This window comes from Betta splendens, chromosome 12, assembly GCF_900634795.4.
Source record: "Betta splendens chromosome 12, fBetSpl5.4, whole genome shotgun sequence".
NCBI lineage: Eukaryota > Metazoa > Chordata > Actinopteri > Anabantiformes > Osphronemidae > Betta > Betta splendens.
The window spans coordinates 4,876,218-4,902,148 of NC_040892.2; the positions used below are offsets into that span (position 1 = coordinate 4,876,218).

At 50.6% G+C, this 25,931-nt stretch overlaps 1 protein-coding gene across 1 annotated transcript; it reads left to right on the forward strand.

The window, feature by feature from the left end:
* The first annotated feature begins 6 nt into the window (after positions 1-6).
* bmpr1bb (bone morphogenetic protein receptor, type IBb) lies at positions 7-25,922 on the forward strand. Its single transcript, XM_029168252.3, has 14 exons — positions 7-148; positions 2,104-2,161; positions 3,626-3,735; positions 17,134-17,400; positions 22,233-22,392; positions 22,466-22,565; positions 22,713-22,815; positions 23,529-23,625; positions 23,723-23,867; positions 23,980-24,172; positions 24,261-24,558; positions 24,645-24,820; positions 24,898-25,028; positions 25,126-25,922. Exons 4-14 carry the CDS (start codon positions 17,313-17,315, stop codon positions 25,249-25,251), a joined length of 1,617 nt encoding a protein of 538 aa, XP_029024085.1. The 5' UTR covers positions 7-148; positions 2,104-2,161; positions 3,626-3,735; positions 17,134-17,312; the 3' UTR covers positions 25,252-25,922.
* Positions 25,923-25,931: the final 9 nt, after the last annotated feature.

A 25,931-nucleotide genomic window follows, 5' to 3' on the forward strand; every position in this document is an offset into this window, starting at 1 on the left:
ATGGAACCGGGCTCGAATAACCCGCGGTGCGCTCGCAAAAGTCTCCCAGACCGAGGGGCACGCTGCAATAACAGGCGCCACAGCTGAGCGGGACCGAGCCGAGCCGAGCCGAGCCGAGCCGCGTTTCGAGGCGACGCGGAGACGGAAGGTGAGTCCGCCTCGGCCGCGGGCGTCGGAGCGCAGTTGGAGTTGCGGTTCTGTGCCAACGCTCCCCTCGGTTGTGGGGAATTGTGCGCAATTCGTTTCGCCGCAGTTCCTTGTTTCACTGTCCAGCTTGGAGCTTAGTGCTGGCGGCGGAAACCGTGGAGGTCTCGTCGGCGGAGTTGTGATGAAGGCGGTGATGATGATGATGCTTATCGGTAATCGCCGCTCTGATTGCCGCACGGGGGGAGGGCGGCGCTCCTAAACTGGCTTAAACGGCGTTCACGTTCGCATAAAATCTCCCATTAACCGATAGTGATCTGATAATTGAGCAGATTGCTAAAAAAGCAGTTAAAGTAGTGAAAGTCTGCTCGTGGAACAGTAGAATTCGTAGTCGCTGCTCTGGAGCTTTCGATCATATCCTGATCTTCATCACCTTGGCGAGCTGCCACGGAATTAGACCTTCAGCTCCCTTTATTTCCCCAATACCTGTTGGTTTTAAAGTTGAGTAGTCAAATCTGTAGCGTTGATTGCTTATGATTAATATCATCACATCTGAACAGAGGCATTGAATATAATAAGAATCTACAGAAATTCCTAATAATATGTTTAACCATGCCTGATTAGGTGCAAAAACTGTTTCTTACTTCATTGCCAGTCATTGAATGAGTGGCACAAAACCTCTGCTCCTCCGCTGAGCGCTCATAATCAGTAGAGTTGTGTGTGAGTGACATCACCGATGCCCAGATGTTTGCGTCGCTATCTCCGCTGTGCTCCAACAGTCCTCTGACTCTCTCCAGGACACAGGGGCTCATTGACGCAGACCTGAGTGGGCCAATACACACCCGCTCACCCACTCACCCACCCACTGAGCATCAAACCACTGCCACCCACCGATGCCCCCGGCGAGAGCGCCGCCCGCCATTAGGCGTACACGGTGTGGATGGCGAGGCAGCACTTTGTGGTCTACCACAAGGACTCAAGCATCAAGTGTTCCAGCGTGTGTGAAAACCAGCATTCATCCTGCCGGGGCAACGGGACGGGCCGGCTCGGCCCAGAGGCCGGCGAGGGGCGGCTAATTCATCATGGTTGGACAACAAGACGTCAGGCGTCCTCGTGGCTGCGGTCGTACGCACGCTCGGGCAGCTGCTCACAGACGCGTGCTTAGTTATTCGCATGACCTGGATCGGAGCACACGGCTGAACTTCAACCCTTCACCCCACTTTCCTGTCTTTTAATTACAGGAAGTAAGTCCAGCCAATGAGGGCGGAGAGATTTGGTGCATATTAACACGCTCGGTAGCAGTGTGTGTGTGTGTGTGTGTGTGTGGAATACGTTCCTTTAGCTTCTATAACCTTTGACCCCACGTCGTGTTCTTTGCTACATCATAACTCCAGCATCCACCAACAAACAAAGGGATGACAGTCACACAGGATGATGTTTCTTACAAACAACACTGATGCTGTTCTGGGCCCCAGGATTCTTCAGTCCAGTCAATGATCTGGTAGCTCCATGCTGTCCCCCCTCTGGCTCTCATCAGCCCCGATGCACAGATTGCTGATCCTGTTCCACTTAGGCCCAATCTCCCTCTTATGTGTAGGCTCCACGGGCTCTTTGGCAGCTGATTTAGCAGCTGCGGCGGCGCAGGTGCCCCACGTGTTTGTTTCATCTGCACTCGCTGATGAGAGGCCGTCGCAGGCACGAGGAATTAGTGGAAGCTGCACCGCTGTTTCCCTGGAAAGTCAGCCACCATGTGATAGAAGAGCCAGCATCCTGTTATTAGAGAAAGGGACAGAGTAAAAAAACAAAGAGGGGGGTCAAAGAGCTGAAGAGCATAACGGTACATGGTATGATTAGCTGAAAGTCAAATTGGGCAAATGAGCTGAGCTTGAAATTGAGTCCTTTAAGATGTAGAGGGTGGTCATACGAGCCTCTTCTGATAATTCCACTCGTTTCTTTCAGAAAACGCCGAGCGCTGGATCCAGTGACAGGATGTTTTCCGATATCTTACATTCGGACGGTGAGTCGAATCGGAGCCTCTGAATCTGTTGAATGGTATAAATTGGACACAGTGGACATGTGCTGCTAGCTCTCAAATGCCAGTCAATGTCATCGCTTGCACTCGCTGGTCCACGCAGACAGTATCATGAAGTAAATGAAGTTTTGATAGATTTAGCGTCGATTCTGCTGCAGAGGAGCTGCTGTCGCCTGCTCTGAGATCTTAATGCAGCAATTTGCCCCCGCGGTGGCGGCTAATTGACTTTCTGCTGAGCACGTGGACGGCTATGTAAAGTAAACCACAGGGACACTAACAGAATCATGTTTTCTCTGATAGAGAGGCTGATAGAGCGCAGTGAATGTCAGTGGCGACGCGGACGCCTGTGACTGTTTGTGGGTGTAAAAGATTTAGATGCTCCTTCAAGAGGATGTTGTCGGCTGATTTCCACGGCGACGGGCGCTGCGTGGTTTCATTAGCATTCCTTCGCCGTTAAGCAACGGACCTGCCGCCACAGGACCCGTCGTAAACACAGATATGCTGACTGGGCTCCAGCACAGCACCGGCGTGTGGGGTCAGGAGTTGTGTAGTCGGGGGCCGGTGGAAAACGGAGTTCCTGCCCCCGAGCGGGGACAGAAGTGGCCTGTTTGTGCGGCGCAGCCTCCGTCTGTGACAGTGACCCAGTGCCAGGAAAGTAAGAGAGGCCGAGGCCGAGCGCTGGTTTGAGTGGAGAGTAACTCGCACCCGTGAAGAATGTCAAGAATCCGCGTGTTAAAGTTCACACTGTATCACCATCTGCGGCTGGATCCTGGCAAATAAAAGGCAGCTGTGTGTGTGTGTGTGTGTGTGTGTGTGTGTGTGTGTGTGTGTGTGTGTGTGTGTGTGTGTTATTGTGTCTTATTATTGCATGTAAGAGCTGTTGCTTTAATTTTAACACACACACACACACACACACACACACACACACACACACACACACAGTACAGTAGCAGAACGTTAGCCCCTAATTATGCTCTAACCCGGTGGTTGATTGCTCGGAGGCAGACCAGACCACCCAGAGTCACTGAACCAGTCACCTGTGAGCCCAGACACTTGTTTTAGTGTTAGTTCAGCGGTTGACTCAGCTGTGGATCAGTGTCATATAATTCTGGCTCAAGGTTTCTTCCTTTTCTGGGGTTCTTAAACAGTCTGGTTCTTTATTTCTGTGTGAGATCCAAGGCTTCGCCACCACGTCCAGCTCTGGAAGCTTTTCCTCTGAAGCCTTCAGCTCTGCTGTGGTCCACATCCGCTTCTACATAACCCCCCCCCCCCCCCCCCCCCCGTCCGCTAAATAGCAAGTGACAGCGAGTGCCACTCAGACTGTGAGAGGAGATGTGGAAACAGATGAAAGCAATTTCTGCCCTGCTCGCTGTTCTCCCCGTTGCCCGGGCCTGCGTTTCCGATGACAGACTGTGAAATGGGCCTCGCATGTTCCCTTTGTTCCTGTAGACTCGGCCGAGGGCAGAGGGCGCGGGGCGTCGTACCTGTGACCGTGGACGCGGCGGAAGGAGAAGGATGGACTCGCATTGATCATATCGGACGGGTTCACGGCATCGAAGGTGAGCTACAGACACACACACACGCACACACGCACACGCACATACAATTTTACATCCACGTGGGGACTCACCATTGACATAACGCCTTCCCTAGCCCCTAACCATCACAACTAAAGGCAGACGTCTAACCTTTGCTGTAATTTGAACCAAAACTCAATTCTAACCTCAGCCCCAAAATCACATCTTGACCATTAAAAAAGTCTTCAAACTTTGTGGGGACCGGCCAAATGTCCCCACAAGGTCAACATGGCCTCACCTTGATAGCAAAACATTGTTTATGGTCCCCACGTTGCAGGAAAAACAAGACACACACACACACACACACACACACACACACACACACACACACACACACACACACACACACACACACACACACACACACACACAGGCTCAGTGTGTTCTTGGCACTGGCTGCAGGATTACAGCACCAGCCAAACGTAGACAACAGGTGACAAACTCATGTCATCGCTCCGTGAAAAGGCTTCATCTCTGGATTGAGCACATTACTACCACAAACAAAAGGTGAATCGCGTGTCAGCTCCCGTTATTGGTGCCGTTTGCCGTGCGTCTGGCGACCCGTCGCTCTGGGGGCAGCTGTTCATTTACGGCTCTATCCTTCTATGGGTTCTGTGCTTGTCTTGTCTGCGTGGCCGGCGTTCGGGCCCAATCGCTCACATACACTTTATATGAGTTCCCGCTGACGCCCGTCCTGTTCTTCAGATCGGCGTCCGGGTCCCGGCTCCGCTCACAGCGGCGGGTCCGGTTACAGCAGAACCAACCTGCTGCACCCGGGCTGTTATTGCAGGTGCTCCGGACGCACACGCAGCGGAGCTCAGGACTCAGTCCATCTGAGCTGGAACGCAGCTTTATGCGCATGTGCGTCTGAGTGGTTTCAGTCCGTGAGTTGAATCGCTATCAGAGACACGGGAGACTGGATGCTGCGTTGGGTCACGGTTGGGCTCTTTCCTGCCTGTCTGTCACTCTGAACGCTGCTTGTCCACACACATCCATCACATCATCACGTGCTGCAAGAGGATAGTGAAGGCTAATAAATAATCACTGCCAGTCAGAGTAACGCAGACAGACGGTGTGTGTGTGTGTGTGTGTGTGTGTGTGTGTGTGTGTGTGTGTGTGTGTCGGAGCGGCCCAACTTGCGTTGGTGTTATTTTGCCGTTGAGCAGTTTTCTGAGCAGACGCTGGAAAACGCTGGATTTCCACACAGAAACGCGTTGTTTTGCTCTTTGCAGGCGACTCCCGCCTCTCGACTCGAGCCGCTGGGTGTTCCCCGCTTTTTAAAAGTCCCGTGTTTATTTTAGGTTTGTGAAAGGGCTGCGAATTGAGCAGTAAGTGACCTTGGGCGGACTGTTCTTCCACCGAAAGCACAAGTGGGTGAGAAGGAGGAAGAGGAGGCGGAGATGCGAAAAAAAACCCTCCAATGTGAAAACGGCTGGAACTCCCAGGGTTTTCAAAACAGGCCTGGAGATTTCATTACACATACCTGGACAACTGAGGGCATGGAAAAACCCTGCGTACGACTGCACGCGCACACGCCTGCACCCGACAGCTGGGCCGCTCGAAGAAATAATAAGAATAATGTAAACTAAACAGAGCGGAGACAACTCCCAGCCGGCGGAGACCTGCACGTGGCAGCGCTGGAAACACGCACGGCCCCGTCATCAATCACCGACCGGAGGTCCTCGGTCCCGCTGACAGGCCCGGCCCGGACCAGGCTCAGTTTATGGGCCGCTGTCTGTGTGTGGACGGGCCCGTGGGCGGCGGAGCCCCCGGACCCGACTGCAGGACGCCGTGGGCAGGCGTCGGACCAACGTCAACACCATGGTCCTGACCCGTCAGCGCGGGACGAACCGGACCTCCTCAGGTGGTTTCATTGGGTTTCTGTGTTGGTGTAAGCTGCGGGTCGTGAATACTGTCCCTGCGGCAGCGTCTGCAGGTACAGTGTGAGCAGCTCAGCCCAGCGAGAGGAGACAGACAGGACTGAGGGGCCAAGCTGGAGTTTGGGCCCTGTAATTGAACCTTCAGCCGGGTTCAGAAGGACACGGGGGTGGGGGTGCATATGGAGGGGGTTGGGGATCCTTTGGCAGAGACGAGGCCCCAGGGTTTATACTCTGAGATCTGCCTTCGTCTGTGTAGATATGTCTGGAATGACACGCTGTGTGTGTGTGTGTGTGTGTGTGTGTGTGTGTGTGTGTGTGTGTGTGTGTGTGTGTGTGTGTGTGTGTGTGGGGGGGGTGTGTGTGTGTGTGTGTGTGTGTGTGTGTGTGTGTGTGTGTGTGTGTGTGTGTGTGTGTGTGCGCTTCAGCTTCATGTCCAGGTGATTGAGGCCACTCAAGGGGTTATGAGTTTGGTTTTGAGTGTATTTTTTCAGCCCTTTATTATTTTTTTGTCTCATACTAAATATGTCTATTCTCCATTAACATGTCAGCAACAGAAACGGGTGTGGGGGCCGCTCAGAAACGAGGGAATCGAGTCATCTCGCGCTTTTATGACACGCGTGGAAATGCGTCCGCTGTCTCTCTTTACGATCATAAATTAGACTCAGAGTTCGTCTTTGAAGAAGCTGCTCCGTTTTGGCCGTTTTACTCGATGTGTAACTCACACGTCTCCACGCTGAGCCCAGTACAAACAGAGTTCATCACTGTCCTGACGTTCTCATCCCCCCTCGGAGCTAAATGAATGTCTCGCTGTGTCCAATTGTTTCTCCACCCACTGTTCATCTGCATTAGACGGACGGGACAGCTGTCCGGGGCCATGAGTGCATCCACTTGGATCTATGCGCCGCTCTGCAATAGATCCAGCATGGCTAATTAACGCTATGTGGCTCGTTTGACGGAGCGCGCTGTCCGGCCTCTGATCCCGACACTGGACCCAAAAGGGGGATCATCGGTGAGGAATCCGACAGGCTTTGATCACGGGGGGCCTTCCAGTCAGGGGGCAGGGTGAAATGTCCCGTGTGAGGACGAGCGCGGCCCTTTTTCTCAGTCAGGCAGTGAAACAAACAGCTCCTGCGCTGTGGTCACCTGTGAGACGCGTTCGTCTTCCAGGTCAGGTGTCATAAACGAGCCCTAATGAGCCATAATTGCTGAGCACAGCTGTTTCCATTCCTTCCTACGGAGGCTTCAGACAGCGGCTCCACGCGTCCTAGGAAAACACAACAATGAGCGTGATGACATTTCATTGTCACCTCACGCAGTTTTCGTTCGGCCTCAAACATTTCGGGGGCCACTTTCAGAACCTCTTATCAGTAATTCACCACAGCTGGTCATCTGTAAATGTAATGAATGATGGTGATGCTGACTTTGGCTTTCGTGCACTTTCTCACCGGCAGCCCAGTAGCTGGTGCTGTCTGCCGATGACATCATGGGTGTCAGGTTGCCGGTCGTGGCTCTGGTTCCCCATGGGGGGCTGGGGGGTCTCAGGGTAGAGCTGCAGAGCACATCCATGGTGTGAACAGACATATTTCTGCCCTCCTTCTGCAAACGCACACACACACACACACACACACACACACACACACACACACACACACACACACACACACACACACACACACACACACACACACGCAGGTCGGACTGACCTCTCCGCCACCTCAGACTGTTACTGGCTCCGTTGGGACGTGCTGACAGATGAGGCAGGTTGTGTTCCTCTCTTGTAGATATTTTGCGAGTGTTGTTTTCATATTTGCAAAGCGCTGGAATTAGCAGAGTCACGCCAGTTATTTGGCCTCATGCCGGTCTGGTTGGGATGTTTACGGAACCCGCGCGGACAATTAGGCGACTGTGTTTCGTTTGTGCGTGTGTGTATTAGTGAGAGATGGAGCGAGTGTGTGGAGGCTGTGCATCGACTCACATAGTGCTTTTGTGGAGAGCAGGTGACACGCTGAACAACACCTTCTTCATGATGCTTGGAAGACTTTTTAATATTTTGATTCAAAATACCAAAGACAACACCCACAGCTGCTCTGTGAAGCAGCCAGACCGTGGAGACATCAGCATGTCCAAGGATGCACTGTGTGAATTATAAAGACTCATTCACCCATCTTTCATTGTGATGCTAAAAAAAACAACATGGACCAGTTCTTCGAGGTTTGATGTTCCCCTCCCTGCATGGACACACCTGCTGATGGCATCCACCACAGCCACACAAACACATGCTTCCAAACTATGTTCTCATTTGGATGCATGCGATTTCTATTAGAACGCGATGGGCAGATTTATAGGTGTGAAAGGATGGGATTTGTTGGTGATCCTGGGCTGATTCATCTCAGACAGGATGTGTCTTTCGACAGGTAACTTGTTAACAGCTCAGCGTGACCTGACCTGATCTGATCACAGTTAATGCAGCACTTTTTGCTTTATTCTCAATGAACCAGTTTGTGTGTGACACCAGTACTAGAGAACTGGAGGAACCAAAAAACGATCCTACAAATGATGACAGATGCGTTTTTGAAGCGTCTGTCACAGTAAAAGTCTCCATCCATCATTCAGGAGGACTGTGACCAGCTGCAGTTCATCACCGCTCATCACAGGATGTGTGTGTGAATGGGACACGGAGAACCGTACAGCAGCCTCCAACACGCGAAACGAAACAAAAAAACAAATGCCGACCGACGGGCGCGAAAACATGCTGGATAGATTTCCACGCGACACATCTCTCTGTGTGCGTCGGTGCAGAAGAGAAGAAGGAACAATGGCCGGAGTGTGACTGAGCAGCCAGTTGGGCCGTGCGGTCGCATTCTCGCTTTGTTCCATGAGATCACAGTTGCGGCGCACGCAGGAGCGACCGAGGGCAGCTGCTCGGCTCGCCGCGCTCCGGTTTCAGGCGCTGGCACTGCCTGCGCCCTGGGGATGGGCAGAGGGGCACGCCGCCGGGCCGGGCCGGGCCGGGCCGGGCCGGGCCGGGCCGGCGTTTGTTCTCCCAGGGTGGGCACAAAGGGCCCTCAGACTCCAGCGCTCCAGCGCTCCTGGCATCGGAAGAGAGCGAGGGGCCGGAGGTGTGGAACAGAGCGGGGCTGGTGACAAGACGTGACCCGCAGCTGGCGCGCCTCTCACAGGACCCACGGCGCCATTAGCTAGCGGCCGCGAAGGCCGCGGCCGAGCCCAAATAGTGTCAGCAGTGTGATGAGATGCGGATCAGGTGGAGATCACTTAGACTGGCTCATTAAGAGGAGAACTTCAAGAGCTAATTGTGAGGAATTGAGCTTTGTTCCGGTGAAAACGCAACAAAACAAAAGTGAATAAAAAAGTGAAAGGTCAAAGTAAATCTCGAATCTAGACACAATTTAAAGTTTAAGGTTTAGAGTTTAAGGTCTTTTTCTACCATCTGTTAAATTAATTTTATTCTAATATTAGATTTTTTATAATGATTTAACAACATCACATGATGGTTCATTGTTTCCTATATCTTTGCTAGATTACGCTAATGTTAATTGATGGATAATAATAAAGCATTAGTCATATTCCCACATTGTCTTTAATATTATTATCCAGCCAATTATTTTTGCAGCATTTCCATGTGTTAGTCTCAAGCCATTGATGCAGCTTCGTACTATTGCTCTACGAGCATTTCACAGTCATGATTACAGTAAGTCAGACTTATAATTATTCATATACTCCCAACCATGAGAGAAATATGGAGCAAGCAGAAGGTTTGGAAGCGAACCGTGTTAATGAGACGCTTCTGCCAACGAGTTTCCAGTTTTCACAGCCAACAGCCTGAGTCAAGACAGCACAGAACAACTGAATTCAATTATTTACGGAAAAGCGGGACTTTTCCATGGAGTCAGTGGATTTTACAAGTAAGAGTGGATTTGTGCTGCTTAGATAAAAGGACGAGTTGAGTTTAGGAGCTACAGTGGTGAAGCCTTGTATGAACTGTAGCATTTAAAATGCTCTTTACTTGATCCAGACTCTGTTTGTTCCTGCGACTAAAAATATTCTTCATAATTTATTTACATGGGCCAGTAGGACTGTTATTAAATTTAGAAGTAGATTCCTCCGATGCATTAGATGCTCAGGTAATAAATACTAGGAGATATAAGGAGAAAACCACACATTATGTCAGTACATCTGTAAGCGCTGCGTCCCACATTACTGTTTTATTACTGCACCTCCTCCTGGAATGACTCGTACGTCCAGACACGGCGTCTGTGGTCGCATCGGAAGATGCTCGGTCACAGCTGGGCCGGCCCGGTGTTGTCTTCCGGCCTGTCAGCAGTGTGGGGACGGTGCCCACGGTGATGCGCTCTTACAGTAAGTGAAGGAGTGATGTTTCAGAGATGGATAGCGTTTCCAGTATTTATCGACTGCTCGCAGGCGGCGCGGGCCAGCGCTGGATTCAGATGCATTAGCAGTGGATGGGATCTTGACGGCCTGTCACGGAGGAGCGGGCTCCGGGAGTTAAGGAGGGGAAACGCCAAGACATCACCTACCGGAGCTCGGAGTCTGACACAGAGGCATCGATCGCAGTCCCCGCGCTCTCCGAGCGCCTTCCTGTTTTCATTGTGCTCTCATTTAAGAAGAGCAAACAGTAACGTCAAGGGGAAGGCTACCAATAGCTCCCTGTCTAATGTGCTCTGATCCCCAGGGAGACAGATTTACATGCAGCCCAGTGTCTAGTAATGTGAGTCTGGATTCCTGGGAATATGCGTTTTTTGATAAAAACCAATACTGTTTCGCAGATAGATGAGTTTTACTGTGATGGAGGAAAACATGGATTGATCAGCCAGAGCCTTGAGAGAAACACATGTAGATATTCTGGTAATTTCTTCATCCCCGCACATGAATTAGGTCCAAAACGCTCTGGAGCTTTTCACACATGTCAGTTGTTAAGACAAACTATTGTGCATCTCCGCCCCCTCACAAACACTCCATCGCAAATCAAGCGTGTCTTCTGTTATTCCCACGACGAGAATGGGACTATTTCAAATAAGCACGTGTTACAATAAATGGTGTTTTACGACGACATCCTTCGACCTCAAGTCTAATGATAAATAATTCCTCTGCAGACAGATGAATTTTCATCTGTGGAGCAGGACTGTGAAGCCTTTCATCAAAGGGGTTTGTGTGATCTTTGTCAAGCGCTTTCTTTTAAAGCCACTGAGACGATTTCATTGCAAAGCCAGAAAACAGGTGTCGGTTTTTCCAGTGTGTTTGTGTGTGTGTGCGTTTGTAGATAAATGAGAGGGAATCACACAGCAAATCGCTTTCCCGATGAATTAAATGTTCCTGTTCCGTTTCTGAGGCTCAACCCAAAGTGTCAGGCCGCTCCTCCTAATTAGGGCAAAGGGCGCCTGATTGACAAATGAGCCCCGGGTCAAGCAGCCAACCAGAGACAGGGTCTCCCTGCCAAGAAGCCTGCGAGGCCCCTGGGTTTCCCATCAGCCATAGAAGCAGATGGTTTAGCGCTCACTCGCGCCTCGTTGCATGAAAACGGGGGCATCTTAAGAGGGTTTTGTGTGTAGGAGGCCGAAGCAGCGAGGGGGCGGACTGTGGGAGGAAAAAGGCCGCTGAGGTCCAACTGTCTCAACTTTGATTCACGTGAACAACAGAAAGAGCTTAGTCAGCTCAGATGAGCAACAGCTGAATGTGTGACGCGAAGTCTGTAACTAATCACGCCCTCGTTTTAAAAAAAACTTTCATGTGATTCAGTGAAAGTAGAGTATCACTTTAAGCATTTCATGTTTGTGCTGCGTCACGGGCTTCTCACCGCTCACAAGCACAATAACGCTTTCAGCACTACAGAGCGAAGGGTGTGGGTGCACATGGAAAGTATGCGCATACCCCCCCCCCCCCCCCCCCCATCCCCCAACAACGCAGGGCAGGTACTGTAGTGTGACTACAGGCCCCGTTTAAATTCCCCCCGAATTAAAAAGCCGTAAAACTAAATTTATCCAAACACCATTAATCACAATAGCCGCGAGTGTCTATGTGAATGAACAGATTCCTTCTGGGGGCATCGGTGGGCCGTTAAGGTGCCGCGTTACAGCCCACCTGTCCATGTCAGCTAGTGACTGCAGCCCAGTGCCTGGCCCAAGGGCTGACGGCATCCGTTACTACATGCAGCGCAGGGAGCGTATAAAAGGCTTGACTGTGCGCTGAAATGAGTGAGATACGATTAAGATACGCTGTCAGTGCGTGGAGGCAACTTGGCCTGAGAGGCTTTGCTGCAAAGAGACTAATGGCAAGAAACGTTAAATGTTAATGACCTTTTTATTTTTACGACAGTGGAAAGATAAAACCTCAGCAGGCAGTTCGTCACAACCCTCCCACGCAGTTATTAGACCTCACTCCTTTTTATCTTGCCTTCATACAGTAACAACAAGCCCTCGCCAATTTGCCCTGCAAATTGAAAGGAACCGTTCTGAGAAAAGACGAGAACATTGGATATTTCGTCCGTGTACAGTTTTTAAGCTGCACAAACATTGTGCTCCATGTGTTGACGCGTGCGGCTCCGCCTGCTGATGCCGGGCGCCGTGAGCTCCCACAGACACGCTGCGGTGTAATGCAACCAGGCAGGTGTGAGGGTCACGGCCGGTTTGTGGGCCGGCGTCTTGACCCCTGCTGGCTGCTTTGTCTGAGCATCAGAGCAGGGCCTTAATTAGACCTTCTGGTCTGCAGCCCAGCAGATTCTCGGCAACAATCCCTTCATTAAATGCTCCTGGTTGACTTGGCAAGAAGAACCTCGCTTCCCAACTTCCTGCTGCACAAAACACAAGCATCGCTCACTTCCCAGTCTGAGCACCTGTTGCTATTTTTCATCACTGAATGCTGGCGATGGTTAATTTAGCATTGTGAGACATTTTTATAATATAATAATAAAAATGTCACATGTGGAACCAACTAACTTTTATACATTTTCATAATGTCTCAAACAATTTCTGCAGTCCTCACATTAGACCTGATGTGAAATGAACAGATGTGTTTAACCATTTTGTTCCTCTTTATCTGTTTTATCTCTCACTGTGGTTTACACTGATCATTGCACTGTAGGTTTCTCTGTTTTGTGTCAAATCTGTAAAAGCTTCTACGCTTTTCTCCCAATGTTTTATTCCCAACAGCGCAGAATGATTAATGATAGTTTACACACTGCCGCCCAGTGTTATTCCAACAAAGTGTTGCCTTTGCTTGTGCGTGTCTGCTGTATTATGTAAGACGCCGGACTAGGGTGATCAAGTGGTCGGAAAATGAATGGGAACAGAGCTGTGAGGGAATTAAGCGAAGCAAAAACAAGGCGGCCCACTCAGATTCAACAGGACCCGGCCCAGTGACCTTCAGCGCTAGAGACCCAGGGAGAAGCGGGGCCAGAGGCGGCGGGGGAAGGATTTTCCTCTTGCTGTTCTTGGCCGGTCGATCGTTGTTACCGCGGCCACGGAAAATCACATAACGCCTTCTCAGCCTCCACCTCCAGCACCAGACAGACACTTGTTTACACGGCCGTCCATCTCGGAGGCTGCGTGAATGTTTTGTAACCGCCGGGTCCGTGGGTGAAACCTGAGCCACAGGTGTGTTTCAGGTGCAGTCCACAAAAAGGTCCTTGTGCATTGTTGTAATCGCAGGCTCTCAGTTCACGTTAGTGTTAGTAGTCAAGTATAAAGACATTACGACATTTTTTGTCCCGCTGAGTTATTTGATAAGGTCCTAGAAAAAGACGGGAGTAGATATTTCATGTTGCAATTTAGAGCAATGTTAGCTGCTGCCGCGGCTAATGTTGCTAAAGCAAGGAACAAAATTTTATTTTTTATTTTTTCATTTGTAAATACATTATTGATCCCAACACACGGTTGAGCGGAACTGAGCCCAGGTTCCCACGAACGCTGCTTTATTGTCGTTTGCCGTCTAATTAATCAGCTGGAGCTAGCTTGTGGTTGTGTAGCGGTTGTGTAGCGTGAGGGTTAGTCACTGATCCCATGCTAACTCCTTGGATTAGCATTGGTTTCATTTCGTTTGCTTACGCTATGAGCTATGCAGCTCGTACGGTTTGCGGCAGCGATAAGTGAAATGTTTATGAGATCCACAAGCATTTATGACCTGACACAGAAAATCACCGCACGGAAACCCGCCACACCACAACCTGCAATTATCTCCTGCACTACGCGTTTTCATGCAAGTCAGAATTGTCTCCGTTTACAAGCATGACCAGCGCTACTTTATTCCATCAGACGTGTCAGATCCTGAATCAAAGAAGAAGCCGGTGCACATTTTTACAGACTTTCAATTAAAGACGTACTGTAGAGGGAAAGCCCCGGTGCAGTGGCCGTGCCCAACACTGGGAGTCCTCATAATGCAATGTCCTGTTATTTCAGAACCTATACACTAACATTCATGAAAGATCCACAGGCTGTGATTCCGCACAAGTGACCAGGCTTCGGTATTTTTAAATGCTTTTCGCTCGTCCCAGAATGAAAGAAAGGGCGAGAGCCCCAGCGTGACAGACAGTGGGAGGGGAATCTTGCTGTGACAGCCTTTTCACTTCTTGAATGATGAATGAACGATGTCGTTTTTGCCCCCTCGCCGTTCGCTGACACTTCAAAGCCTCGGTCCGAGCAGAGAGACGTGACCCGGCTATTGTGCGAATGCTGAATATTCATCAGCTTCTTTCTCCGTCTTGACGGCTGAGAAATCTGCAGCCATCAACCCATGTGTTCATCAACGTACTGTATGTAACGTGGTGAAGATGCAGAGATAGTGACAAAGATGTTCACTCCAGGAAAACGTGGTGAATAAAGTTTAATAGAAGTAATCAGTCCAAGCCTCTCAGACCGACACCAAGAGTGGACACTGTGAGTGAAATGCACCCCTGGTGTTCACTGAGCAGTGTCATTTACACAGTTCACCACTTCTGTGATGATACTGGAGCATGTTTAATTCATTGGAAGCTGCTGCATTGCTTTCAGCTGCGACTCACTTCGCTCTCAGCCTTTCGCTCTGCGCCTTTTGACTTTTGGCTTGACGATGAGGATGATGAAGAGCAGAGCGTTGCGTGCTACTGAACTAATTCAGTTCAAATAGCATATTTAAGATGGCCTTGCCCTGTCTCCCGCCCCGATTGGACCGTTTGGTGCCGGACAGCTGCGTTGCCACGGTGATGAACGCCTTTCCACGGTTGTGTGGCGGCAACTTAAACGCTGAGCCGCTGAAAATCCTCCCAATTTCACAGAGCTGTGGGTCAGTTTGGCCTCGGCTGCGTCGCCGCTCACGGGCCGCATTCCGCCTCCGGCTGCGGTAACTTCATCGCCAGCGTTCTGCGATGCACACAGGTTCTCAGCGACTCTTCGCCTCCGTCCTTCCCGCTCTCCTCGCCGCGTGACGAAAGGCGCCCACGCTCCTTTAAAGCCCCGCCCTGAAATTAAAAACGCTGCTAATTTTCACGGCGCGTCGGAACATCGCCGCTAGCATTAATATACGGCTTCGGTTTCATAAGAGATGTTTGCCTCGTGAAATGGAGACAGATCATTACAAACGGTCAAAATGCATCAATGTAGAGTTGGGAAAATTAATTCAGATTCATTAGATTCATGTTTTCACCTTTTCGCAGCTTATCGCCGCTCCCGGGGCTCGGCTGAAACAAGTCCACGGCAGATTTACAGACTCTCGTCTTTCACACTCGCAAAGAGTCACTTCCTGTGTTTGTAATGACTGCACACCTCTCCCGTTGTGCGTTGTTACATAGAGGCCTGCGTGTTATAGGTCAAGCTTAATCAAAAACAACTTCAATGACAGCTTTAAAATAGACGGCGTTTCCCTTTAAAGGAGCTTCTCATTGTGTTTGAGAGCTTGCATGTGTGAAGCGACTGTTTCTCGTTCCAGTTGCAACAAATATTGTGGTTTTACGCTGCGATCGAGGTGCTGACAGATCAATTCTCCAGCAGTATTAATCATCCTGTTGCTATGCGTGCGATGACAGACGGGCCCTGCGCTTTAAAGTCTGCGACGTGGAGGGGGTGAGGTGTGAGGAGAAGCAGCGGCCACGCGCTCGTGCTCCACCATAGACTGACCTGTGATGACAGTAGGAAGGAGTGGAGCATCGCAGGGGAGACGGGGCTTCACCCACTCAGACCTCAGGAGGCCACAGGTGTGGGGTGGAGGGGCCCATTTGGCCCATTTGGCCCATTTGGCTGCTGTTGTTGTTCTGCCCTTCACAGCCACTCAGTGAGACGTTTCTTTGCTTCCTACAAAACCCTTTTGAGGCGAGAAACTTCAAACTGAAAGGATCCTCCACGTGCGACTGTGGACCGTTATGATCGGTGCAGACCCTGATGTGGTCTTGATGTAATCTGACTAATAGCTCAGTTGATCCTCTTAACTTGTAACCCACATAAATCTCTCACCACTGGAATGTGTCCCCATTGTGCCGTGTGTGTGTGTGTGTGTGTGTGTGTGTGTGTGTGTGTGTGTGTGTGTGTGTGTGTGTGTGTGTGTGTGTGTGTGTGTGTGTTGCGTTAGCTGAGTCGCGGCGGTGCCTGGAGGTGTGAGCTCTAATCGCCTCTAATCACCTGACGTGTGATGACCTGATCCCTCTTGTGCCTCTACAAGTGTGTGTGTTTTCGCCGCCTTCTCGTGAGGACCCAAGTTCAGCTGTGACTGCAAACGCCAACTGTTTACACTCATATTTATGGGATTTGTTTTTCCTTTTAAGATTGAAGTTGACTTTACCTCCTTGGCTTTCGGCATTAGATTCACAGCCGATCCAGCACGCACAACCTGCAGTGACCCAATTCTACAGTACCAAACACAAACTCAACCTGTGTTCTGGTTCAGTCCATCAAACTATTGGGAGGGAACTGTTGTGTTTGTTGTGTTAGTTGTGTTAATGCGTTTACTGTCCACTTCACACCTTATTCAGCCTCGGTTCAGCCCCCTTTTATTGTGGTCTCATTTGTGTGTGTGTGTGTGTGTGTGTGTGTGTGTGTGTGTGTGTGTGTGTGTGTGTGTGTGTGTGTGTGTGTGTGTGTGTGTGTGTGTGTGCGCAGATCCACATATACTCAGCTGTTCCTTCAGTGATGAACTGGTTGTGGGAAGGGCTGGACAAACAGCACAGAGAGAGCAACTAAGTAACACCCTTCTCCACCCCCTGACCCCCCCCCCCCCCTCTCTCTCTCTCTCTCTCTCTCTCTCTCTCCTCTTCATCGCTCTCTGGTCTCTGTCTCTCTCTCTGTCTCTCCTTCCTCTCTCTCTCTCTCTCTCTCTCTCTCTCTCTCTCTCTGTCTCTCTCCTCTCTCTCTCTGTCTCTCTCTCTCTCTGTCTCTCTCTCTCTCTCTCTCTGTCTCTCTCCTCTCTCTCTCTCTGTCTCTCTCCTCTCTCTCTCTCTCTCTCTCTCTCTCTCTCTCCTCTCTCTCTCTCTCCCCTCTCTCTCCTCTCTCTCTGTCTCTCCCAGGCTGTCAGTGTGGCGTGTTGCTGGAGGCTGCCGGGTATCTCTGCGCTGGGGGAAGTTCCTGAGAGTGGCCGGCGCTCGCGCAGAGACACTTGGAGGGACCGCGGACTGGGCGGACGTCGCGTCTCTTCTTGCGGAGGGTTTTGAAGGAGCGCGGGGCAACGCGGGTCGGCGCCGGCGTGATGGCGGCGGCGCGGCGGCCTCGGGAGCGGGCCTGGCGCGCTGTTCTCCTGGTGATCGGAGTGGCATCGCTCAGCCTCGGCTCTGATGGTGAGTCCTTCGCTGATGTTGCTGCTGTGCATGCAGATGCCCAGATGTTTGTTTTGCTTCATGAAACTATAAAAGGAAGATATTTAAATGTGTGCAGATGTGCTTTCTGTGCATCTGCTGTGTCTTTGCACACCGTTGGCTGGTGAAAACCCAAAGCGTGCGCTCACATGTTTAATCGCTGCTGTAACCAGGTGGCAGGTTGCTTGCGTTTGCTGTTCCGTGATCCGTCAGGGTTCTTTATTTTTTTCTTGGGGTATTTACAAGAAGCAGCTCCTATGATCTCCACAGCGGCGTCCATGAGAACGGGTGTGCATTCATCTGCCCCGTCCTCTCCCCTCCCTAGACCCCCCGGCCCCCCTGCTCATGCTCTGAATTGTTTGAAGATGGACAGCCAGTTGTCTTTTACGATGAATGCCAACAGTGTCATGGTGCCCTGCGAGGTTGTGACGGGCCGGGAGGGTCAACAGGCTCCCAGCGTCAAGCCGGTGACAGTTGTGCATTTGTTCTGTGTCTGATCAAAGAAACAAAACAGAAAGAGAGAGAGGGACATTTAGTTCTGGTTTAACTATAGCTTAGATGTTATTTTATCAGAATAATGAAATGAAACTAAGATAATACTGCTTGGTGTCAAGCTGGAGAAAACCTCTGGATCACACACAAACACACACACACACACACACACACACACACACACACACACACACACACACACACACACACAGTATTTATAAATTCCGCATGTGATTCCTAACTAAATGAGCTGATGCTGAGGGCGTGTTGCTTCTTCCATTTGAAGATCTACACTATAGTTTTCTGTGGGGTTTAGTCACAGATATGGAACAACGTGCATCGTACTCACGGACTGTGTTTTTGTGTCCGTTGTCGTGCACGCTTCTAAACGTGTCCCTGTGTCGACCTCCTGCTTTGGATTCGATTGCTGCAACAAAGAAGGTCTTTGCTAAAATAGTGTCAGAAATGAGGAGCAGCTGTGAAGCCCCTCGGGTTCAGAGGTTCGTAGCTGGATGCAGCTTTCACACTCGCTCTTGAAATACCTCAGCAGCTAAAGAAATGTTTCCTCTGAGACGTTGCTCCACTCCTACCGGCCACAGTAGGCGTCTAATTCCTCACTGGGTTCTGGTCCAGCGGGTCCGCGGGTCTGCAGCCACCGAGGTGTCAGGGAGGTCGGGAGACGAGGTCAAATACAAACACAATCATTTCTGACGAGAGATGTTTTTATTCCAACCAGTGGCTGCAGGTTTTCACACTGGATCTTTTTGTGCTGCGTTGAACTGTTTTTGTGCGTCTTCTGTGATCTGATCTCTCGAACGTTGCCCCAATGAGTAAAACATGTGGCAGGTCGCCCGTAAATCTCAGCCACGGTCCGTGTGCCACCTGTTTCAACAGGCTGCTGAGGTTCACAGAGAACAGATGAGCCGGGCTAGAGGCAATTTACATGTTTTATACTGGGAACATTTACAAATGACGCTGGTATGTGCATGATTCTCAGCCCATATGTTTTGCTTCGCCCCGTGTTTGTAAGACAAAACACATAATTTATGCCCATTATTGCCCATAAAAAAACTGAAGAACAACAGATTCCATTTAAACGGCTCCAACTCTTCTAAATAGTATTTGATCAACAAAAACTCTCCGAATCAAGTTTCCAAGTAGAGTGTGTGTTGTTTTCATTCACAGCAATCTTCAAATGCCTACAGATGTCAGCCTGCCTCTGTAGGAGCGTCCGGAGGAGGTAGTAGCTTTACTTTATCAAGCTTTTTCTCCTTCAGTTAGGAGATTTGGTAAAGAGGCGTCCAGACTGTTAGAATATGCCGTTTGAGATGCTCCTCATTGCCATATACCCAGGTTTACGAGTTATGCATGTACAGTAATGTTCTATGAGGATACTTGTGGAACAGGGTCCGTGCCAGCTGTGCAGAACAGCAGCAGTTGGTCCTCAGCAGGACCGGGTTCCTCCGGCCTTCTGCACCCTGCTTCCTGTCAGGATGTGGATACGGTTCCTCCGCACAGAATTTGATCCCCGGGCAGATGTGCTGCTCCAGCGCGTTGGCCGTGTGTGTGTGTGCGCGCGTGTGTGTGTGTGTTACGGTGACTTTTTTACATTTAAATATAAACGTATGCTCATATGTTTTTCATAGACCTTGAATAACCTAAAACTAAGGGTGTGGAGTATAGTGACATGTTGTGGTGGTGCGATGGCTGTAGTCTCAATATGTCTGTAATGGAGCCCAGCATTTCTTATTGGTCTGTGGCTTTTTCCAGTAAGTCCAGACCACACAAATGTGCAGTGAGACGCTCATCGGCATTGTGGGTTCTGAATGTGAAAAACAGGAACACACAACAACATCTTGAGCTTCAAAGGAGAAAGGAGTAGAGCTTAAAAAAAGGGGACGAGATTGAGGCACACACACACACACACACACACACACACACACACACACACACACACACACACACACACACACACACACACACACACACACACACACACACACACAGACGCTGGGGTCAGTACAAAGCCTTGGTTTCATAACATGCCAGCATCTACACCTGTTTCATGTCTGTCAGTGTGTGTGTGTGTGTGTGTGTGTGCGTGCGTGTGTGTGTGTGTGTGTGTGTGTGTGTGTGTGTGTGTGTGTGTGTGTGTGTGTGTGTGTGAGAGGTGCAGCTCTGCATGTAGTCTGTAGAACTGCTATGTATTATGTTATTCAGCGTCTGTATTATATTTTATTTAGTCAATGATCACATAAACATTAGCTTCATATTGGACTGAATGCCAGCATTTCTGCTCTTCGTGTCTGTCTCTGCGTGTTCTGGTGCAGATGCAGCTTCGCGCTGCATTCACGCTCGTTGCTGAGGCCGTTCCAAACAGCCGGGCTGTTTTGCGAGGGTGTCTTCAGAGAGCGTGATGTGTAAATTAGCCGTGGGCGTCTCACAGCGAGCGTCCTGCAGCCTGGTCACGGTCGCGAAACGCCAAACAGGCTGCTGGAACGGGACGTGGGCACAGCGGCGGGGGGGGGGGGTGTGGACCTGGGTCTGTGCTCCGGGGGGCAGAGGCCTTTGAAGACCCTGGGGGGTTGAGAGGATGAGGGCGCGGTGGCAGCGCGGAGGACGACTATGGTTCGTCTGCAGGTTGGCCGTGACCCCTTCAGGGTCAGACTGCGCTCCTGAGACACTGCCGAAGAGTGAGGAGGTGATTTATCGCGGCCACCTGGAACAGCTTACGCCTGTGTGAGTGTGTAACGCTCAGGTAGAATGGCTGCAGCGCTGAGGCTAAGACACTTTCTATCATGTTTTGTTTTCCTATTTCCTAGAAATGAAATTCACCTTCCAACGATTCTCTCTGATCTCATTAGTAAATTCCTTTTGCATTGATTTCCATTTATCTTCTGTCAAATAAATAAAACCCAGTATTTTAACAATATTTTCATTGATTGCCTGTCTTCCCGGTGGAGTACACTTTACTGATAGCAGCATGCTCAGACATAGTGAGTGCTGGAAAACCTGGAAAAAGGGAAAAAGGCCGTTGGTGTCTGTCGCCACAGAGAAACGTCTGGAACGAGATGAGAGGAAGCGTCACACACCAGACAGATGCGCAGCCGGCGTTAATGAGAGAAGCAGCGCGGCCGTGGCCGCGGTGCCGCTGACGGGTGAAGGTCTCGCAGCCGGACGCCTCCTGTGAAGTCGCACTTTTGCAAGTGGGCCGTCGTCTCCGTGAGCGCGTGAAGCGCGGATGTGGACGCAGATCAGATTTCGGGCCGTGACCTTGATTGCGTCCCCGAGCTGACGCAGCACATCTGCTTGTCCCGTGGACGTGTGACGTGAAGACAAAACAAAGTCTGGCTAAAGCATATTCAGTATGTACTCATTTGTGGCATTAATAAACGCAGGGCTGGTTTCATAAAGACACGCCCACAGAAGGAGGAGGAAGCTCATCACCAACATCCACTCGTCTTCATTTGAACGGCTGCAGTATTAGGTTCATAATGCGCCGCTGATGATGTGAATGAAGGTGACGTAAGGAAGTGAGAGAGAACATGCATCCATCTCTCCTTCCTCGAGCTCTGTGACCACAGACGCCTCCGGGGACGAGCTGCTGTCAGAGCTGCTTTCATTCTCCAGGTTCGCTCAGATCCACAGAGTAATGACACTTCTAAGATAACACTGATTGAAGACACTGATTTCTGCGATCACACGGAGGCACAAATGTGAAACCAGTGTTTCTCAGCAAACTGGGATTGAACCAGAGTTCCCAGCTCAGCGATGAGCAGGTCCAGAGCGAAGCTGCTGTTTAGTGTGATTAATCTTCCTTCTGTCAGATGAGGAGCGTTCACTTCATATCCATCAAATTATTCACTAATAGATTAAACAGAAGAGTCTGTTCATGATGCAATGCAGCAAACATGAACCAACACTCAGCACACAAAATGCTGAGCCACTGCACTTCTACTACACTCAAACAGCACAAAGACGTCTCTATGGTGAGAACTTCTGCTTCCAGGCTTCATACAGATATATTGAGTTGAGTCCAGAACAGCAGGACTTCTTTCAACGGCACATATTCCCACTTTGTGTGTGGATTGCATTGCCATGGTAACGGTGCCAAGACAGGCAATGCCCTGATGCATGTTTGTAAATCTAATTCCAAAGACCCTTAAGAAATGAGCAGAAATGTTGATTTATTCCGTCTCTAACTTTCCTGAATGATGTGTACTTAACTTTTATTTCACTGACTTTGCTGGAACCGCGCGCAGCCGCGTCCAGATGTTTCTGTCCCGGCGCTAAACCCGGCGTTCTCTCCGTCTCTCCGGCAGCCAACCTGCTGGACTCGATGCTGCTGAAGAGCGGGTGGAAGGGCGGAGCGGACCGGAGGGGGGAGGAAAGCAGCAGCCGGGCCACGGCCGCGGCCCGGAGGATGCTGTGGTGCCACTGTCACCCCGACTGCCCCGAGGACTCCGCCAACAGCACCTGCATGTATGACAGGGCTCACACGCACGCTTCCTGCCCGTGGAGCAGTACTTGATGGGTGCGTGTCATGTTCTGGCAGGACCGATGGGTGCTGCTTCACCATGGTGAAGGAGGAGGGGGGTCTGGCTGCGTTCAGTGCAGGATGTCTGGGACTGGCCGGATCCGAGTTCCAGTGCAGGGTGAGAACCTGAACCTGTCCTGGACCCACTGCACCTCCTGCTATTTGTGTGGCTGTAAGCGTGTGTGTGTGTGTGTGTGTGTGTGTGTGTGTGTGTGTGTGTGTGTGTGTGTGTGTGTGTGTGTGTGTGTGTGTGTGTGTGTGACAGGACACGGGCAACGCTCGGTCGAGGCGAGCCATCGAGTGCTGCAGGGACCAGGATTACTGCAACCGGCGCCTGCACCCGACGCTTCCTCCGCTCACGCCGTCAGGTGAGGCAGAGCCACGCGCTGACGCCGGCTCCGAGGGCCGGAGCAGTGCCGCTCGGCATGTTCTCTCCCCTTCTAACGAAGAGGACAGCCGCTCCCCGGGGCCTGCTTGAGTTTCTTGACTCGGGGTGGATGCCGGATATCTGTCCATCTGCCGCTCTGCAACAGACGCTTTCTGCATCTTGTTGTCTGTCACACTCTCGCTATTGCATTTTCCTCCTACTCTTCCTCTTCTTCCTCCTCCTCTTCCTCACAAACACGATGAAGGCCTGTGAGACAAAAAGTCATGTAGTAGTTTATTATTATGTGTCTGTGTGTGTGTGTGTGTGTGTGTGTGTGTGTGTGTGTGTGTGTGTGTGTGTGTGTGTGTGTGTGTGTGTGTGTGTGTGTGTGTGTGTGTGTGTGATTGACAGGAGCTTGGGAGAAAGGCTAGAGCCCCAGAGCTGCTCAGGCCCAGGGGAGTTTCTGTAGCGATGTCAGTGTGATACCTGATATGTGGGATTCAGGAAGGGGATGTGATCGATCACACAGTGGGGGGGTAGAGGGAGAAAGGGGAGAAGAAGCTTGTCCCTGTCAATAGAAATTACAAAGATGCTGGGGCTGATAACAATAACAATAACTGCCAGCATTAATTCATCAGCTCCGGTTCGACCGACCTTCTTTCTTCCCTTCAGTGAAACAACGACTAATGACTGTTACTGACTCTCATCTTGTAGATTTTGTGGACAGCAGCGTTCAGTACAAGGCTCTTTGCATTTCGGTCGTGGTCTGCAGCATCATCCTGGGTCTCGTCCTTGTATTCTGCTACTTCAGGTGGGGAACACGCAGCTGTCAGACTTCAGCGACTGTTTCATACTTACTGCACAGCAAACACTGTGTGTGTGTGCGTGCGTGTGTGTGTGTGTTGCAGATGTAAGCGCCAGGAGTCACGGGCGCCGTACAGTAACGACCTGGAGCAGGATGAGACCTACTCTGCTCCCGGGGAGTTTCTGAAGGACCTGATAGAGCATTCGCGCAGCATCGGGTCTGGCTCTGGGTCGGGGCTCCCTCGACTGGTAAGAAAGGAGCAGCGCACTCATCACTTCTACTAGATCACTTCTAGAACTAGATCCCAAAAGCAACAGAGGAAAGGCCCGTGAGTCATAATCTGCTAAAACGTGTGTCCAGGTGCAGCGCACCATCGCTAAGCAGATCCAGATGGTGAAGCAGATTGGAAAGGGCCGCTACGGAGAGGTGTGGATGGGCAAATGGAGGGGAGAGAGAGTGGCCGTCAAAGTCTTCTTCACCACAGAGGAGGAGAGCTGGTTCAGAGAGACTGAAATCTACCAGACGTTCCTAATGAGACATGAAAATATACTGGGTAAAGAGGGAAACCACCCGAAGTGTGTGTCACTCCCTGCGTTTTGCTGCATTTGTCATTTTCTCCTCCCGAACTCTCCAACCTCCAGGGTTCATAGCGGCCGACATCAAAGGGACCGGCTCGTGGACTCAGCTCTACCTGATCACGGACTACCACGAGAACGGGTCCCTGTACGACTATCTCAAGTCCAACACCCTGGACGTGAAGTCTCTGCTGAAACTGGCCCACTCCTCCATATCGGGCCTGTGCCACCTGCACACGGAGATCTACGGCACGCAGGGCAAACCCGCCATCGCGCACCGAGACCTGAAGAGCAAGAACATTCTGGTGAAGAAGAACGGATCCTGCTGCATCGCCGACCTGGGCCTCGCCGTCAAGTTCAACAGGTACCACGTGGGCGGTGGGCTTCGGGTCGGCGCCGAGGAAACAAGCGGTATTTCTGAGCCTTTTCTGTTTTTCGTGCCCGTTTAAGTGACACCAATAAGTTGGACATCCCTCCCAACCTGCGGGTCGGAACCAAGCGCTACATGCCCCCTGAAGTGTTGGACGAGACTCTGAACAGGAGCTACTTCCAGTCGTTCATAATGGCCGACATGTACAGCTTTGGCCTCATCGTGTGGGAGATGGCTCGGCGGTGCATGTCCGGAGGTCAGGACGATGCCATTGTTGCAGCTGCGTTGAGATTTCGCTTATGTGCGTTTAACGGAGTCTGTGTTTGACTGCAGGCGTTGTGGAGGAGTATCAGCTGCCCTATCACGACCTCGTGCCCACCGATCCTTCCTACGAGGACATGACGGAGGTTGTCTGCATTAAGAAACAAAGGCCTTCGTTCGCTAATCGCTGGAGCAGTGATGAGGTATTCAGTCCAGATTTTAAGATTTATTCTGATTTGTTTCAACGTTAATTGATTTGACTGTGTTATTTGTTCTAATCGTGTGTGTTGGTGTGATTAGTGTTTACGACAGATGGGGAAGCTGATGTCAGAGTGTTGGGCTCACAACCCGGAGTCCCGCCTCACAGCCCTCAGGGTAAAAAAGACCCTGGCCAAGATGTTGGAGTCCCAAGACATCAAACTGTGACACACAGAGCTGTCATCACTGCCACTCGGAGAAAGGGAATACAAATAGACTGAACGATAGGACGAAGAAGGGGCGATGGAGACGATGGGCAGCCATAAAAACAGGAGGCGGGAGGTGGATCCGGCCTCCCGTCGCCTCGGGCCGAGTGTTCCGGATGTGCTTTCCGTGAAAGCAGAGTGGGGTGAGGTCCAGTATTAACGCTATCCTGGTTCTGCCGTTCTAAAGCCATACAGCAGTGATCCAGTTGTTCATGTTTGGGTTCCTTCACTTACTGTAGGATGGAAAACCCAAACTAAACTGTCTCATCCAAGGCATGTCTAATTACTGCTCATCAACCTTACTGTCAAAGAGTATTATTGTTATTAATATTATTACACATGGCATTCTATTTTAATATTTAATATTATAAATAAGACCCTCTGGTAAAATGTTGCTTCAGGTCTCCAGAGCTGAGACCCTCTTCTCATTTCCATTGTAAATAACTCAGATCTATTGATTATTGCCTTGCTGGATATGAAAATGTGTTTTGTAATATTTTATCTGTACAGAATATTTCCCGTCCACTCGACCACTACGGCATGTGCCTTATTTAATCTGTACATACGTGATTGAGAGTGTACCCACATGAGTGGATCAGGACGACATTCCCTAATAAAGCGGCCGCGTCTCCATTTTGTTCT

Bases quoted from the DNA above. Each gene is read 5' to 3' on its own strand.
- bmpr1bb (XM_029168252.3), top strand. From the start codon at position 17,313: ATGGCGGCGGCGCGGCGGCCTCGGGAGCGGGCCTGGCGCGCTGTTCTC. The intron at 23,868-23,979 runs GTAAGAAAGGAG...ACGTGTGTCCAG, and splicing joins GGTCGGGGCTCCCTCGACTG to GTGCAGCGCACCATCGCTAA. The intron at 25,029-25,125 runs GTATTCAGTCCA...TGGTGTGATTAG, and splicing joins ATCGCTGGAGCAGTGATGAG to TGTTTACGACAGATGGGGAA.